General features: G+C 34.3%; 2 protein-coding genes across 8 annotated transcripts in view; one reads left to right on the top strand and one right to left on the bottom strand.

Moving 5' to 3' along the window:
- The window catches only part of CTNNA3 (catenin alpha 3), a 1,666,571-nt gene that overhangs the window by 253,656 nt on the left and 1,393,416 nt on the right, over positions 1-19,499 (top strand). The gene's annotated exons all lie outside the window — the stretch shown is intronic.
- On the bottom strand, positions 5,003-6,774 carry LOC607889 (ubiquitin-conjugating enzyme E2 N-like). Its single transcript, XM_038534075.1, has one exon. It carries the CDS (start codon positions 6,216-6,218, stop codon positions 5,760-5,762), a length of 459 nt encoding a protein of 152 aa, XP_038390003.1. The 5' UTR covers positions 6,219-6,774; the 3' UTR covers positions 5,003-5,759.

The raw sequence follows: 19,499 nt of genomic DNA, 5'->3' as shown, positions 1-19,499 counted from the left end.
ATGATGAGCATCTTTTTCTTTGGAAGAATGTCTTTTCATGTTTTTGCCCATTTTAAAATTGGATTATTCATTTCTTGGGTGTTGAGTTTGATAAAACCTTTATATATTTTGGATACTTACCCTTTCTCAGATATATTATTTGTAATATCTTCTCCCATTCCATAAGCTGCCTTTTAGTTTTGTTGATAGTTTTCTTCACAGTGCAGAAGCTTTTTATTTTGAAGAGGTCCTATTAGTTTATTTTTGCTTTAGTTTTCTTTGTCTCAAGAGACATAACTAGTTGGAAGTTGCTAAGGCCAATGTCAAAGAGGTTACTTCTGTTTTCTCCCCCAGGATTTTGATGGTTTCCTGTCTCATATTTAGGTCTTTAATACATTTTGAATTCATTTTTGTGTATGGTATAAGAAAGTGGTCCAGTTTCATTCTTTTACATATAGCTGTCTGGTTTTCCCAGGGATCTTGAGAAGTTGTCTAGTCCAATTCAATCCTCATTATCTACAGATAGGAAAATAGAAACTAAGAGAGTTGAAATGATACTACCTTGGTTACATGGCTCGTAAATTTATATGCAAGACTAGAGTCCAGTTCTTCAGATTACTAATCCGGTATCTTTTTAGGAAAAAGCTACTCCTTGAGCTTAATTGGGTAATAGAAAATTGTGTAATTATGTGACTAAAACAACAGATAAAGGACATCTTTGGTCATATTTGTAATGTTTCAGAATAGGAGGACTCTGGAGCAGGGAGCCAAATAGCATTGCAGTATGCAAATGAAATATGAAGGATTTGGGCAAGGAATTTGGCAGTGTAAGCCAAGAGAAAATAATATGTTTCTCTCATCTAAAATAATTTTCATGGAGAAATATCAGAGTGACATTTTATCATTTAAGTGTTGGTAATTCTCTTAGTTGATAACTCATTGGCTTCTAATAAGTGAAAGAGGGAGAGAGATGTCTTTTTCTTAGTACAGTTTTGTTTCCTCTCTTTTAAGTAGAAACAAACAAATAAAAAACAAATTTAGCTTCCAAATTGCTAGGCTTATTTACTTTGAGAGGACATACTCAATTGTTTTTCTCAGAATGGTCCTGTAGATTATTCGCTGACCAGTTTGAGAGGAGGGGAGGGAGATTCTGATTGTATAGACTGTTCACTTCATCAGAAAGGCTGTGGCATGTGGAAAAACCCCACACAATTGATCAGGACCTGGATGTTTTTATACTTTTTCTTCATGTTATTTTTGATTTCTCTGTTTTTAACAAATATGAATGGAAACAAATAATGATCAGACCATTTTGGAAGGTTGATAGGTTAACTAGTTAATATAATAAGACCTTTTTTGCTAACTATATACAACACAAATAAATGCCTGCTATTTTTTACCTTGGGGAATCATTAATCTGTTCTCATTCTCCTCAAGATTATTAAGAAAATAGAACTCCTGGGATTCAACATTTTTATGAAGAGAATATCAGTTATTGGTTAATAACACTGCACCACCACTATTTTATTCAAATAGTAATTTCAGTTATTACTAGTGAGGGTTTTATAATAAAGATTTTTAAATATATGAGAATATGAAAGAAAGATGGATGCAAGCCAGGTCACTTTATTTGTACTCTATTTTAATGAAAGCAAATGAGAGAAACTTATGGGGTAAATTTTGATACTCTTAGGGTTTTTATCTGTAAGAAGGTACTAAAGTTTTAATTATAATCTAATAAATACTTGAAAAACACAAAGCAAAACCAAGTTCATTGGGTTAATATATGATCCTTATGTCCCTCTAAAGATAAAAACAAATATCATAATCAAGTTTTGGAAGGAACGTGTTATTTGAGATTTACAGGAATAAATTGTCACGTTATTGTTTTGACTGAAACCACTTTTGTAATTAATTTCCCCAGATATTTGTCCATTTATTGTGCTATATTACATTGTTAATATTTCTCTTTACAATTACAATTATTATAGTTGTGCTCTGGGAAAAAACCTATTAAAATATGTTCTTAATTTGCATATCCATAATTCTATTACTAAGGCCCATTTAAAAAAGAATTTATGTATATATTTTCAATTCATTAATGGTATATAAATGATTTCCCTTTTATTGTTTACTATACAATAAAAATATTTTAAATAGTAAGAGTACCCCAAAATTATAAAGGCAAACTTTTGAAATTAGGTAAGAGCATTTAATTTACCATATTAACCCAGGGTGCCATTTGTTAATTACTGAACTGCTGCATTTATGTGCTCTGATTATTAGTCAAGATATATTTGATCTTTATTCATATAAACACTGTTTGTGAATGTTTATGCTAATTGATTTTGGATTCTTAGATATAATGCAGTTAGTGATTGGCTTCTGTCTTCCTCCCAGCCTTTGTTTCTATGGGAAATGTAGGGGGAAGGGGAAAGTTTGTGGGGAAAGTTTTTCTGTAGGAACAAGGAGATGAAAGGTGGACCTTGAACCCAATCTCCTAGGAACAAGGTAACTAAATTAGAGCCAAGTGAGGTTTTCTGTCATCATCACTGCTTTTCTGCAAGTCTAGCCAGCCCCGGGACTCAAAATCATTCTAATTTGTACTGAAGTCTGGAGAGTATAGCTGTCAGTAGGTGGTGCCAAACTGCAACTAGGCATAGGTGAATTTGAATGCCTTAGACCCCCAATTCATTGGCAAATTTTGCCCTACTCCTTTGATTAATTTAGAAATAAGAAGACCCTGTACCTAACAAGGCTGAATCTTTTGGACCCTACTTATTTTGTCTGTGTAAAAAACAATATATGAGAAAAATATCTACAAGCACTGTGAAAATTGAGAGGAAAAAGAATCTCTTGAGAAAGCAGTGGGATTTCTCAGCAGTAATAGGAGTTTTTAAAATTTTCATAAAGCATAGGGGCCAAAACAATAAATTTGTTTAAGTAAGGCAGGGATGCTATCCAATGGTATCAAACAATAGGCTATATTTAATCACAACCCTATACTTTTTAAATACTTCCTGCCTATGGCATATTATTACCTCCAGGAATATTCCAGAATATAGAAACTTATTTGGGGCTTGGACTCAGAATGGATTTCTAGAGCAGTTGTGTATTACACAGATTTACTCAGTTTGGGGAGTAGGGACTCCTGGAGACACTGCCTAGCTATATTGTATGTGCCTAGTTACTTTTATTTCATTTAGGCTTTTGAAGTAAAATTAGTGGATTTTTTAGGCATCCTCCAAAAGATGACTGATACCTACAAAGAGTCAAATAGAATAGGACTCAGCTGTGACCATTAGTGATACACAAAAATTTTCTTAAAACTTATGAAGTAAAACTACCTAGTTTCTATCCATTTATCTTAGATAAATGAAAAATTTATTACCCTACACTAAGTGAAAGTCATAAGAAATGAGTACTCTATTTCAAAATCAAGTTGACAGTCAATAACTTAGAGAATCTAGAAGAAAATGCAATTTTTTTTTCCTATACATTGAAAATTTTCAGCCTGGCATATCATGAATGTGCTAATTGGTTAACTACTGAAATTCCATCTTTGTTTTCAAGACTTTCTTATAACTTTCTACTATTAAAAGGTCACACTAATTCCTGCTTTAATTGTATATATTTTCTATATAGTTCATGGGGAATTGCTGGCAAGTTACATTTGGAAGTCAGAGACTAATTTTCCTAGAGAACTTGTATGCTTTTCTTACACATGGAAGTGATTTTAAGAAGGCATCAGGAACCTTGCTAATTCAAGTGTGGTTTGTAGACTAGCAGCATTGACATCACTTGGAAGCTTGTTAGAAATGCAGAATCTCAAGTTCCATCCCAGACTGACTGAATCTGACACTGGAGATGTGGCTGGGCAGTATGTGCTTTATCAAGCCCTCCAGATGACTCTAATGCATGGGAAAGTGTGACAATCTCTGGTTTAAGGGAGATATATCATTCCTTGTACCCTTTCACCTGCCAACACTGACGTTCTTCCTAGGAATATTGCTGCTGTGATCTGAGACCTACAAACTTTAATCCTTAATTATTTAGAAACCATAGTGTTCTTTTTCCTTCTATGTGTACCCATAGCAATTCCTCAGTGGTATCAGAATAGTAAAATACAGAAATTTGCATTAGGTTAATAATCTGCAATGAGAAAAGAAGACAGAGCACTGTAAGTGATAGCTGATTATTATGGTGATTCTCCTATTCCCACTGCCTTCAGGAGTAATTTCCATTTTCCATTTACTATGTGCCTGGCAAGGAAGTTTGACTTTAGCCACTGTTGCTTTTAGCTAATTATAATATTGCTTTTGAATTTTGAAAAAATTGGAGAAAATTCTAATAATTGTTAGAATAAAAACAATAAAAACTTTTTTTTTTGTTGTTGCTCTTTTTTTTTTTTTTTTTGAGAAATGGAACAGTATTTCAGGTGTTCACATGGAGGGAAATCAGGGAAGAAGAGGAAATAGAGAAAGCCATTTGATGAAAGTGCTTTTTCTTATGGCAAAAATGATAGCAGTCCACACATTTTTTGGCTTTTTATTGAAAAAAAATTAAATTTCAGTTAACACACAGTGTAATGCTAGCTTCTGGAGTAGAATTCAATGCTTCGTCACTTATGTACAACACCCAGTGTTCATCACAATAAGTGCTGTCTTTAATACACATCACCCATCTAGCCCATTTCCCACCCACCTCCCTCTATAAACCCTCAGTTTGTTCTTTATCTTTAAGAGTCTCATATGATTTGTTTCCTTCTCTCCTTTTTCTCTTCCCCCCATCCCATATGTTCATCTGTTTTTCTTCTTAAATTCCATATATGAGATCATATGCTATTTGTCTTTCTCTGGCTGACTTATTTTGCTTAGCATAACATACTCTAGCTCCATCCATGTCATTGCAAATGGCAAGATTTCATTCTTTTTGTTAGCTGAATAATATTCCATCTCTCACACACACCACATTTTCTTTTTTCTTTTCTTTTTTTGAATGTTCCATCAGTTTTAATTTTTAAATACAATTGTCACATTGGGAAAATGAAATAAACACAGTAAAATAAACTGTACAAAGGCAAAGTAGAATAACAAAAAATATTTTACTAAAACATAAGATTTACAGAAGTTTCCAGATAAGCCATACAAAAAGGTCACAAGCTTTTTCCTGAAGGAAGGATTCTACACTTGACAGCAAAGTCACAATGTTATTAGTGAGGGCTGTGATGTTTGTTTAATGTTCCCATTTTGGTTCAGACAATCAAGCTTGTCCATCTACAGCGTCTAAATAAAGTTAGACTTGGCTAGAGAGCATATTCTGAAGAACTGGTTAGCTGCTTTTAACCGATGCAATTAGATCACCATAAAAAGGGGAAAGGAGCCCATAAAATTAAAATAAAACTACCTCTCCCCCTCAAAAATAATAATAAAGAAAAACATCCACACCCTTGCAGCTAACCCTGACAACTACCTTCATTCACAGTGCTTTATACTTAAACCATGATGGGGGAAATGAATAAAAGCAGAGAGGGGCCACTGCTTTTAAATGTTTCACAACAATCCAGATGGTACTTCTAGCCTCTGCTCATGCTTTACAACAGTGAATCAGGACAAGACATAGATTTGCTAATGTGCATTTAATCACCAAAGGACTGAAGATGTCTGGGCTTTTATTCTGTAATGTTTCTAAGACTGTGTCCATTAAATAAATGCAAACAAAAAAGGAAGAAGTCTTGGCAGAACAGGAGAAGTGGTGCACACTTGATGATCAGATCGATTTTAAATATTATTCATGGCATATAGCCTAGTCCATGCTCTAGCTGTTTCTATGGCTTGGGCTTCGTTGGTCTTCCACTGCTCCGCTACATCATTTGCTAATGGATCATCTGGATTGGGAGCACTTAACAAAGCCTGTATCGATAGCAGAACTGTGCAGATCTGCAGTGTTGGGGACCACTTATCTTTCAAAATATCTAAACATATTCTTCCCAACTTGTCTATATTAGGATGATAAATTTTGGTCATGAAACATACTTTAGGGGCTGCCATTGGGTATTCTTCTGGAAGGAATAGTTCAAGTTTAAAAGTCCCTCCCTCAAAGGGGGAATCCTGGGGGCCAGCAATGACCACATGAAAATAACGGGCATTGCTCTCATCTGGTTCTGCTTTAATGCCAGGAACTGGTTCTGCCAGCAAACGCTGGGGTTCCTTGATAATCCTGCGGGGCAACCCCGCCATCTTGTCAGATCCCGAGTTTGGCCTCTGTTCTCGACTCTGGCTCTGCTCGCCTCACCCACAGTTTCTTTATCCATTCATCAGTCAATGGATATTTGGGCTCTCTCCATAGCTTTGCTATTGTTGATAATGTTGCTGTAAATATCAGGATGCATGTACCCCCTCAAGTCTGTATTTTTTGTGTCCTTTGGATAAATACCTATTAGTGCAATTTCTGGTCATAGGGTAGTTCTATTTTTAACTTTTCGAGGAACCTCCATGTTGTTCTCCATAGTGGCTGCAACAGTTTGCATTCCCACCAACAGTGCATCACTCTTAGATTTTTAATATCCGCATTATAAAACAAGAACTCTGTTAGGCATCCCAGTTGTTTTCTCCTATTTATTACCTCCACAATGGTAATTTCCTTATGCATCAATTAGATTTCAAAGGAATTAATCATAACAGTCCAGAGCAGGATTCTTTTCAGAGCCTAAAATCTACTTTGCATTTTGTTAAATGAGTTTTCTTCTTTTAAAAGATTTCTTACTTTTCTGAATTCTAGCCAGTAAGCCAGATGAATTGCTAGAACACACTTTGGCCTTCTTTTAGTTTCCTTCTCCACAAAACTAGTTATTTAGTGCTTCCTTTTAAATAAATTTTGAAATATATTATTGTTTCCATTATAAAAAGCTTAAAAACACAGGATTTTATTATTTGTAATGAATCTATATTTCCTAATGTGCTTCCTTTACTTTAGAGATATTTGCACACCTACTCTATCTAGAAAAAGCAAGTTTTAGACAATGCTTGTAATTTAAGGGAACAAACAAACACTTAAACAAATTTCCAAATAGATTCAACCACTCTTCCAAGTTATCACTTCCTTGACACATTCTTTGTGAGATAAGACAAAGTATTTCAAGTAGCTCAGATAACGGAGTTGCTGCAAGTTGCTATTGCCATAACAGAAGTTTTAGAATAGTCTTTTCTATGGCCTTGACAGCTCAGTGAAATAACAGAGCCTTGACAGAACCTCACTGATATTGGAAAACAATAAAACCAATATATCCTACAGCTAGGACATTAAATTAAATTCCCATCATGTTATCTTTGGTGGCTGTTCATTTGCTGGTTAAGAATCCCTTGGCATTTCTTTGAAACAGTATGTGATAACTGTGCTCTCTAGACTAACATTAATTTTCATTTTCTTCCTTTTTTTTTTAATAGCTAAACATATGGTACAGTGCTTTTAAATTTCCCTACTTGGTCACCCGTAGATGTTTTTCAATTTCTGAAATAAGAAAAGTGCTTTTTAGGAAACATATATACAGTACTTAAACATTAATAGAGAGATTTTACATCTTAATGTTAATTAGTGAGTCAATCTAGAAAATGCATTGTACTATTAGATTATGCATTTTCAGATTAGTCTAAATAAAGTCAGGCTGGGATATTCTCTTTTATAAGCAGGGGAATCCCACAGTTGGATCTACCATGTTAACTCACTTCTTTAGGTTGAATAAGCTTCTTCAGTTAAATCATCTCCTTTGCTTCCAGGGTCTTCCGTTTTTCAGTCATTTTCCCATGCTGCCACCATGGTTATCATCCAAACATACTGCTTCATTTCTCTGCTTTGAAAGTGTTGTTGGTTCCCCATTACTCACAGGATAAACTCATAATGATCTTATCATCATAGGATGCCAATCTCTCCACAAGTTAGTTCTAATCATCTAACATCATTTTCTGCTTCTACTAATTTCTTCTGTGTTCTAGCCACATGCAACTTCTTTGTGGTCCCTGAACATTCCTTATCCTGGAAACTCCATGTGTTTGTTTCATGCTTTATGACCTTTGAGTAAACTCTCTTCCTCAGGGGCCTGTGGCACTCCCATAATGGCATGAAATTGAGGTAGGATCCTAGTTCTCACTTAAGCCAGGGTCTCTGATCTTGAAGGACATTCCTAGAGACATGATTTCTCTTGGCAACATGGGAGAGTGCATAGTGTCCATAAATTTCCTGCCCAAAGTCCTTTCATTTGGAAATTGTGTTTGCTGTGCTTTGTATAAAAGAGTAGGCAACAACTTTCTTCTCAGAATAGAATATGGAATAATGGAATTGTGATTTTAAAGCCCTGTGGGTCAATAATTTACACTGCTAAAAGCAGTAAGAATGCTTATAACACTTCTCTCTGTTTTCCTTCACCTCAGACTGGTGACTCATGGCCACAGGGACTGAGCTATGAGTAGCAGATGACCTCTCTGATCATTGCAGAGTGAGTGATACTAGCTCTAGTTCTTTACTCCATTTGGGCACTTTAAGAATCTTACCTTCAGGCAGAGGGTAGAGGAAAAGGCAATAGATGGATATCACTTGCTGCCATATTTGATAGAGAGTTCAGTAAGACTAAGTCCTTAGTAGCTAAACCTTGCTCCTGCAGTTTTATTCTCATCAAGAAGAATCACAGAATAACATTGACCAAAGAGAAGAAGCATTCCAGTTTTGAAGAACCGAGAGTATACTCTATTCCCTTTGTATGGAATTAATAATTCTCTTTTCTACATGATCGCTGATACCCCCTGGAGTTTTCTAATTCTTCTTCTCTACCAGGGAGAGTGCCTCTCCACTGAATTGTGCTCCAGCAGATATTTTGTGCAATGCTCAAATTTTTTTTTAAAAGATTTATTTATTTACTTTAGAGAGAGAGAACACAAGTAGGGAAGAGGGACTGAGGGAGAGGAGAGGATCTAAAGCATACTCTCTGCTGAGTGCACAGCCCAGAGCCCTGAGATGGTGACCGGAGCTGAAACCAAGAGTTGGATGCTTAACTGACTGAGCCACCCCAGCGCCCTTTATGTAATGCTCCTATTACAGAGGTTTTAAGTTATGCATATCATCATCCTTTTTTTAAAAAAGGTTTTATTTATTTATTCATGAGAGACACAGAGAGAGAGGGCAGAGACATAGGCAGAGGGAGAAGCAGGCTCCCTGTGGGGAACCCAATGTGGGACTCGATCCCAGGACCCCAGGATCACAACCTGAGCCTAAGGCAGATGCTCAACCACTGAGCCACCAAGGTGCCCTGTCATTGTTATTTCTTAACATCTCCCTCACTAACCTGTATCTCATGTGCTTTGGTTGGCATTTACAGTACTTAGTGTGGTGCTTGGCCCATAGTTAAGTAGATAAGTAATAAATTTCGAATGAGTGAAGGACATGGCACTAATGAACAAAAAGAAGTCAAGACATCTCTAAATTTGATATGTTGTTAAATTTTCCCTATTGCATTTTATAAGCAAAACAAAGTAACTTTTATTACATGTGATTTGTGCACTAAGTGCTTTGCGTGACATGTAGATATCTAAGTCCCCAACTAATTTGGAAACATTTCTAATATATGTTTTAAAAAAGTAGCAGTAGGGACTAATTGAATTTGGGTTGAATGAAATATTTCTTGAATATTATTCACAAGAACTTGGCAAATTGGCAAACACATTTATTCATTAACAAACATTTATTGAGCACCAACTATGGACCAGGCATGGTGCTTGGATAACAAAGATTAACAATATACTCTTTGTTCATAAAACTTCCAGTTTAGAGTAATTAACAAATAAATGCAGAAATAATTATTTAGAGAATTGTATAAAGTAGGAAGAAAATTATCAAATATAATGATTATTATATTTTTTCAGTCTGGGAAAGAAATAGTACTTAGAAATTGGTTGCCTTAATATAAAAATAAAAGCATTTGGAAATTGATTCAGGGTACCTTGAAATCTCAGCAAATGCTATATAACCAGAATCCTTTTGTTATCTTTAAAGGTATTAATAAATGAAGCATTGTTATAGGAACCATTTTGATAAGGAGACTGACAAGTTATTTTCTATTTAAGTTTTTATTCATGGTATTTGTTGAGATTTATTCATATAAAGTCGTATATATATCACCGTGAAGGAAAGATGAGCCATATATTCCTAGCTCATCAACAGTTTCCTTGTCATATGTGGTTTTCACTTCATCTTTAATGCTGTTTTCTTACAATGACAAGAGTATTAAATTGGAAGCCTATTGAGGAATTTTATTATCTTTTAAAATCTATTGTTGATGAGAATTGGGGCTGAATGCTTGCTGATAAATGTTAACAGTAATATGAAGTGTCTACAAGAAGGCTTCTATTTGTCTATTCATTTAAACACCCTCATCAGTCACAACTGAGGGAAAATGGGTGAAGGCAGGAGAGAGTAACAGAACATTCATTAGGGCTGATTATGTTAATAGCCATTTGACCTATATTTCATAGACCTACCAATTTTTTGAGTATTTACTGATTTTCCTAACTGAAACAGCATTTTTGCTCTCTTCACAAGGATATCCAGAGAGATGTGTCCAAAATTCAGAATATATTTCAAAGAGAAGATGATATGTACATCCTCCATCAGTTATTATTTCTAGGCACTTCAATTTTTGATAAAGTAGTAGTTTGTGAGAGCTGAGTGTCACCAGCCTTCATTAATTCACCAAATATAGATTGAGCACCCCTTACTTACCAAGTCTTGTTCTTGGCATTGTATGTATGTATGTGGATGTTCCATAGATCTGAGGGAATAATACATACCATCATCAATCATCACAGTAATGTTAGTTTTTTTCTCATGTACTGCCACTGTGTTGGCTCATTTCTTTATGTGGTATGTTTGGGGAGAAGTTTTCAATATAACTAAAATGAACATTCAAGTTCTTATTCTGAATCGGATTAAAACTAAAGATTTTGAAGTATATTATTTTGAATTAAATAAAACTCTGTATTGGGAATGCAATCCAAACTAGCATTGGCTTTTCTCTTTTACCCCTGTTCTTAGGCTGACTTTCTCCATGAAGTAGAAAAGAGATGGGGATCCCTGGGTGGCGCAGCGGTTTGGCGCCTGCCTTTGGCCCAGGGCGCGATCCTGGAGACCCGGGATCGAATCCCACGTCAGGCTCCCGGTGCATGGAGCCTGCTTCTCCCTCTGCCTATGTCTCTGCCTCTCTCTCTCTGTGTGTGACTAGCATAAATAAATAAAAATTAAAAAAAAAAAAAAGAAAAGAGAGCTCCCAGAAACCCAGGTTTACATTGTTCTTGTTTTTTATCAGCTGATGATTACCTTCTTTCCTATATGTAAGTCTCCCCAAACACGCTGATCGACTCTGCCTGGAACATGTAAACCCTGGGCCAATATGTTCAGATTGATTGGTTAACCTTGGTTTTGTGCCCACCCTTGAGGAGAGCAAGATAGAGTAGAAATATTGACAGCCTTTATAGGATCATAGAAAGTGGGGGAAGGGTAGCATGCTAATGGAGAAAAAAAAAGGGTGCTGTTTCCTGAGGAAGGATTAAAAGATGCTGGCAGGCAAAGAACAACATATGTCTCACAAATATATATGAAACTTAATTTTTTCTGTGGCTTATCTGAAGAGACATTCTAAGTATATTAAAATTAATGTAGAATATTATATAACATTTTTTAAAATAAATTGACTGAAGATAGTGAAATCAGGAAATTCTAGCTTATATTAGGAATTACCTCTATTTAAAAGAGTATCTTCTTTTTGAAGGAATAGGCATTTTAGGAAGAGTACTTCTTTGTTTCTCTTTGATAGATACACTTTGGGCTTTTAATTTTGGTATAATTTCAATATTATAAAAAAGTTACAGGAATAGTACAAGGAACTCTGATTTACTCATATACGTTTTACCTAGATTTTTTGTTTATATTGTGTACTATCTGTTCTCTTTATTTTTCTGAACTTTTGGAGAGTAAATTGGAGACACTATGCACTTTATCCTTAAATACTTTATTGCATGTTTTTAAGAACAAGGATATTGTCCTGAATAACTTCAATATAGTTAACCACATCAGGAAATTTAAAGCTGATACAATACTATTATTTAATTTAGAGTCTACAGTATTTAAACTGTCAGTTATCCCAAAATTATGACTATTTTTTCATAGTCCAGGATCCAACAAGGGCCACACATTGCATTGTTTTCATATTTCTTTAGTCTCCTTTAATCTGGAGGAGTCTCAGATTTTCTTTGTGTTTCTTGACCTTATTTTCTTTAAGGGCATAGGCTGATTATTATCAAGAATATACTCAGTTTGGGTTTGTCTCATATTTTCATGGTGAAATTCAGACTATGAAAATTTTTAAGAATTTTTAAAATTAAAATATAGTTGACATACAATGTTACATTAGTTTTAGGGGTACAACATGATTGTAACTCTGTACCTTATGTTATACTCACATGGGTAGCTACCATTTGTCACACTGCTAACCATACCATCAACTACATTTCCTATGCTGAAGCATTCATCCATATGACTTATTCATTCTGCAACTGTAAACCTGACCTCCCCTTCTCCTTCACTCCTTTTCCCATTCCCTTACCCCTTTTCCCCCACCCCTCTCTCCTCTGGCAGCCATCAAATTGTTCTCCATATTTATGGGTCTGTTTCTTGTTTGTTCACTTGTTTTGCTTTTTAGATTCCACATAGAAATGAAATCATATCATATTTGTCTTTCTCTGTCTGACTTTCACTTAGCATAATACTCTCTAGGTCCATTCATGTTGTTGCAAATTTCAAGGTCTCATTCTTTGTTATGGCTGAATAATATTCCATTACACATGCGTGCACACACACACAGACACACACCTTCTTTATCCATTCATCTATTGGTGAATACTTAGGTTGCTTCTATATTTTGGCTATTGTAAATAATTCTGCAGCAAACGTAGGGGTGCATATATCTTTTTGAATTAGTGTTTTCATTTTCTTTGGGTAAATACCCAGTAGTGGAATTACTAGATTATATGTTATTTGTATTTTTAGCTTTTTGAGAACCTCCATAATGTTTTCCACAGTAGCTGTACCAATTTACATTCCCTCCAACAGTGCACAAAGGTTCCTTTTTCTCTACGTCCTTGCTAATACTTGTTATTTCTTGTCCATTTGATTCTAGCCATTCTGACAGGTGTAAGGTAATATCTCATTGTGACTTTGATTTGCATTTCCTTGATAATGAGTCATGTTGAGCATCTTTTCATGTGTCTTCTGGCCATCTACATGTCTTCCTTGGAGAAATATCTATTCAGGTCCTATAAGCTATGAGTTTTTGTAGGAATAGCACAAAAGTGATGTTGTCCTTTTCAGTATGCATATGATATTGTTTTGTCCAATATTAGGGATACTAATCATACAAAGACACACACATCTATATTTAAATATCTATATTAATATTAATATTTATATCTTTTTACATTTAAAAAGTATGAGTTTATTCTGATGTCAATATCAATGCATTCATTTGTTCATCAGCCATGATTTTTTTTTTTTTGAGTTTGTATAATGTGCAGAGCACCTTATCAGTCACTCTGGAGAACTGAGAATAGGAAAAAATATCTGTGTCAGAAAGGTCTTTTTAATTTGATTGACTTCTTTCATTTGGTGATGGAAAACATACTTTTTAAAGATTTGTAAGAAATCTAAGAAGAAATAAGTATTCAGTCTTTTAAGGAAACCCAGAGAAGGTTTGTCGTGTAAATTGCATACTTACTATACCTAAAAACACAAAGCCCATGAAGTGTAGAGAGGTATACGTGGTCCCCATGTGACTGCAGGAAAAGTGTCCTTGTGGTTAATTTTCTGAAGCTGATGTGTTACTGTGCTTGAGGCATATTTACTTTTCAGATCCAATCTGTGAAGATGTTAGAGTAGATGCATATTGGCTTACCAAAAAAATCACTGAAGTATTGGGTTGTAGAAAGAAATTAAGTAACTTCATGAGTTATCCATGAAATTATAGTTATAGGGAAAAATCTCTAGAGCTGAATTTATGATGGAATGTTTTGCATTTTACACTGATGTTCCTCATTGTTAAATGTAACACTCTCAAACCTGCAAATTAATAGTAGTTTCTCAAATTTTTTAGTTCTTTTACTGTAGTATTTGTGAACAACCTTGTCTTTCTTGTCATCCCATGAGGCATGTTTTATAGATTTTATTGATGATTCAGATGACTGAGAGGAATTCAACTTCTTTTTTACTTCCTGGACTTTCTTTAGAGAAGAGTAATTAACATACAATGTTCTAAATTATAAGATAAAGATGTTATTTCATTATGAAGCACAGATATTTACATGTACACTCAATTGACATTTACACATAAATTACATTTGTGTCATACTCTATTATTTTATAGTAAATACATTTGAATTATTTTTCTCAAAAACAACAACAGCATAAACTATTAATTATTGATAAAGGACAATCTTTACTTCAACCAAGACTCATTAGCTCCTGAACAACAAACATTTTATACTCCATTAGTAATGAGAAGGGGAGAGTCAATTATTCTACCATTTGGTCAAATGTCTTATAACAAAACTGTGTGCCCTTAGGAAATAAAGATGATAAAAGCTAACTCATAAAGTGCCTATTATGTACCAGGAACTATTCTAAGTGTGTTATATGTATGAGCTTATACATGTATTGAGCTCAAACTCCTATGAGGTTTATGGCACAGAGAGGTTTAATTAATTTCCAAAGTCACATAGCTACAAAAAAATTAATAAAGTCTCATAACTACAAAAGGTGAAACTGGGGTTTGAACCTGGGGAATCTGTCTTGTGAGTCTAGAGTCCTAACAAATTATCTCTATTCAGTTCAGTTGCTAATTAGACTAACTTATTCCTGCAAAGTTTTTATACTATGTTATAATTTAAAATAATGTATAATGTAGGCATTTTGAAAGATACTACTTTAATAACAATAATTTAAAAATTCTTACTATCATGTATAGTTTTTACAACAACCATTTGTTAATTCTTCTTAAATTTGTTTTAGGTGATTGAAAGTCCAAACTGCAGAAATAGATTTAAATGCCTGTTCATTAGTAAAAATAAAATGCTGCTAGTTTGTTAGTTGATTTTGGCTTTTAATGTATCCTGCTTAACCCTGAAGGAACACTAGTACATTAGATATGTGCCTAATTTTAAAAAAGGAACTCATGAATATAGCTACTATACTGTTGTTTATGTAAAAGAAAAAAATTGAATCATAACTCTGGAATATCTCAGTTGGCACATATGTTCCCTGGCAAAGGAAAGATTAAAATTACATTGGTTTCTAAATTTCTGAAGACCAATTAGTTTGCTGATATTCATTTGCATTCTTCCCTGAATATGAGAAAGTGCTTTAATTTACTTGCAATTGATGACAGAATTACTCTTGAGGCATGTATAGAAGATTGAAAAAAATTTTTTTTTGATTTGAAGGCAAGGGTGATATATGTTACAGTATTACCCTATTTAATTAGATAATCCATATAAGATTTATTCTATCAACTGTCTTCATTGTTCCATTTTATGTGAATGGAGACACAGTGTGCTGTAGTAGAATGACTTCTGGATTAGTCTTACTTCCCAACTTAGACATGGAATCTTAAATGAAGTCATTTAACATTTGAGCCTCAGTTTCTTTGAGATGTTGTTTAAAGGTAGTGTCTTCATTAATGAATGTAGAGAGCCATAAAATTTAGTTTAGCTTGGTTAGACATTATTTTTAATAATTATTGAACTATATATATAGTAACAGCTTTATTGCAGTATCATTTACATATCATAAATTTTTCTATCTAATGTATACAATTGTGTTATTTTAGTAAGTTTACACTGTTGTGCAATAATTACCATAATTCAAGTTTTGGAATAGTTTGTCACCCCAAAAGATTCTCTATTCCCATTTTTAGTTATTCTCTATTCCCACCTTTAGTCCCAGCCAGCCACTAGTCTATGTTCTGTATTTGTAGATTTGACTTGTCTTGACAAGTCATTTCATTTAAATGGTCTTTCCTCTCTGGCTTCTTTTACTCCGTAGAATAATTTTGAAGTTTATCCATGTTGTAGTTATGTATCAGTACTTTATTCTTTTTTAATGCTTAGTAATATTCTGCAACATACATGCACCACATATTCTTTAATTCATTAATCAGTTGATGGGCATTTGAGTTGTTTCCACTTTTTGACCATTATGAATACTGTAATTATGGACAATGTGTACAAGTTTTTATGTGAACATATGCTTTTCTGTTGAGCTATACTTATGCTGATGTTTGAATGGAAATTGTATTTTATTCACCATATATAATGTTTCAAATGGAGAGATTGTAAAGAATTTAACATTTTCCTCATAGTTATATAGCAAATGGGTTGTGACTTGATAGCTCTAAGTAAGGTATTTTTTCCTCTTATATATGAATGAAACATTATCTTTATAATATACACCAACCTTATCTTTTCTGTCAGAGTTATTTCCTTTCTTTTGTTTTTGTTTGTTTTTGTTTTTGTTTTGTTTTGTTTTGTTTTTTTTGCATAGAACTAACAGACTTTCTATAGGGGCTTTGTAGAGTGGGTACATTCTGAAAACTCAGACCCTAATTTAATACCTTCCCTTTCCTCAGACTTTAAATTTATAGGCCTACCTCATTTTATTGTGCTCCACTTTTCTATTTCACAGGATGTAGTGATTTTTACAAGTTAAAGGTTTGTAGCAATTCTGTGTGAAGCAAGTCTGTTGGCACAATTTGCTTACTATGTGTCTGTCACATTTTGGTAGTTCTTGCAATATTTCAGACTTTTTATTGCCATTATTATATTTGTTATGGTGATCCATGCCTGGTAATCTTTGATGTTATTATTGTCATTGTTTTGGGGCACCATGAACTGGGATTATATAAAATGGCAAACTTAATAAATGTTGTGTGTGTTTTGAATGCTACTGACTGGCCATTCTATTCTCTTTCTCACTTTACTTGGACCTCTGTATTCCCTGTCACACAACAATATTGAAATTAGGCTGATTAATAAACCTACAATGTCCTCTAGGTGTTCAAGTGAAAGGAAGTGTGCACATCTCTTACTTTAAGTAGAAAGCTAGAAATGATTAATCTTCGTGAAGAAGGCATGTCGAAACCTAGATAGACTGAAAACCAAGCCTCTTGTGCCAAACAGCCAAGTTGTGAAAGCAAAGGAAAAGTTCTTGAAGGAAATTAAAAGTGCTGCTCCAGTGGACATACACATGATAAGAAAGTGAAATGGCCTTATTGCTGATTTGGAGAAAGGTTAGTGGTCTGGATAGAAGGTCAAAAAACCCCACAACATTCCCTTGTGCCATAGTCTAATCCAGAGCAGGGCCCAAAATCTCTTCAATTCTATGAAGACTGAGAGAGGTGAGGAAGCTGCAGAAGAAAAGTCTGAAGCTAGTAGAGATTGGTTCATGAGGTTTAAGGAAAGAAACTATATAAGATAAAAGTATAAGGTTAAGGAAGCAGCAAGTTATCTAGTAGATGGAGCTAAGATAGCTAATGAAGATGGCTACATTAAACAACAGATTTTCAATGCACTGGAAGAACACTCTATTGAAAGAAGATGTCTGGCTTCAAAGCTTCAAAGGCCAGGCTGACTCTCTTGTTAGGGGCTAATGCAGCTGGTTGAAGTTGCATTATGTTGAAGCCAGTGTTGCTTTATTGTTCTGAAAGTCCCAGGGTCCTTAAGAACTATGCTTGATCTGTTCTATCTTTGCTTTGTAAATGGAACAACAAAGCCTAGATGATAGCACATCTGTTTATAGCATGGTTTACTGAATATTTTAAGCCTACTGTTGAGAACTACTGCTCAGAAGAAGAGTACCTTTTAAAATATTACCACTCATTGACAACATACCCGGTCACCTACTAGGTCTGATGGAGATGTATGGGATTGATGTTGCTTTTATGCCTGTCAACACAGCATTCATTCTGCAGCCCATGGATCAAGGAGTCACGTCAACTTTCAAGTCTTATTATTTAAAAAATAAATTTTGTAAGGCTATATATAGCTGCCATAAATTGCAATTCCTCTGACAGATCTGGGCAAAGTAAATTGAAATCCTGGAAAGGATTGACCATTCTAGATGCCATTAAGAACATTCATGATTGATGGGAAGAGGTCAAAATATCAACATTAACAAGAGTTTGGGAAAAGTTGATTCTAATACTCAGGGATGACCTTGAGGGATTTGAGACTGCAGTGGAGGAAGTAATTGCAGGTGTGGTAGGGATAGCAAGATAACAGGAACTAGAAGTGGAGACTGAAGATGGGACTGGAATTGTTGCAATCTTATGATAAAACTTTCATGGATGAGGAGTTGCTTTTTATTTATGAGCAAAGGAAGGGGCTTCTTGAAATGGAATCTATGCCTGGTGAAGATTCTGTGAAGACTGTATGAAGAGTGAGGTGCTGTGAAATGATATCAAAGGATTTCGAATATTACATAAACTTAGTTGGCAAAGCAGCAGCAGGGTTTGAGAGGATCGACTCCAAATTTTGAAAGTTCTACTGTGGGTAAAATGCTATCAAACAGCATTGCATGCTACAGAGACATCATTCGTGAAGGGAAGAGTCAATTGATGAACTTCAGTTCATTGTTGTCTTATTTTAAGAAATTGCTACAGTCACCCCAACCTTCAGCAACTACCATCCTGATCAGTCAACAGCGATCAATGTCGATGCAAGACCCCTCCACCAGCAAAGAGATTACAACTTGCTAAAAGCTCAGATGGTAGTTAGCATTTTATAGCAATAAAGTGTTTTTAAATTAAGATATGTACATTGTTTTTTAAGGCATAACACTATTGTATACTCAATAAACTACAGTATAGTAACAGCATAACTTTTATATGCTTTGGGAAACTAAAAAATTAATTTGACTAGTTTTATTGCAATATTTGTTGTATTGTAGTTGTCTGGAAATGAAACTTCAATATTTCTGAGATATGTCTGTATTTAAATTTTCACTATATATTTTTGTCTTAGTGTTGATAATCCCTGGCTTTTGAACTGTCCCTGGCATGTTTATGATATCACTACTTCAACATGTGATCACTAGTAAATGGTGTTTTTTGTTTTGTTTATTTTCAATTTTTGTTTTGGCCTAGTAATAGTTTATATGAAAATTTTATATCTGAAGTAAACAGTAGTAGCCCAGAGTTATGTTATTAGATAAGCTTTCAGAGTTTAGGATGGTAATAAAGACTTTTAATTGCCAGTTTCTTAATTTAATTTTAAATTTCTTTGTAATTTAATTCTGAAGTTCCTTTCTAAGTGGTTGAAATTTAGCCTGTATAGTTTAGCATGTTAAAAGAAAAGACCAATAAAATTGCATCCTTATAATACTTTATAGGATATTATATTACATATTTCTTAGAACCACTTTGGTAAATTGTG

This window comes from Canis lupus, chromosome 4 (assembly GCF_011100685.1).
Source record: "Canis lupus familiaris isolate Mischka breed German Shepherd chromosome 4, alternate assembly UU_Cfam_GSD_1.0, whole genome shotgun sequence".
In the NCBI taxonomy this organism is placed as follows: Eukaryota; Metazoa; Chordata; class Mammalia; order Carnivora; family Canidae; genus Canis; species Canis lupus.
The sequence above is the reverse complement of the archived record's forward strand: the minus strand, read 5'-3'. Positions and strand labels throughout refer to the sequence as shown.

What these genes read in the sequence shown, in the direction of transcription:
- LOC607889 (XM_038534075.1), bottom strand. Translation starts at nt 6,218, where the DNA reads ATGGCGGGGTTGCCCCGCAGGATTATCAAGGAACCCCAGCGTTTGCTG.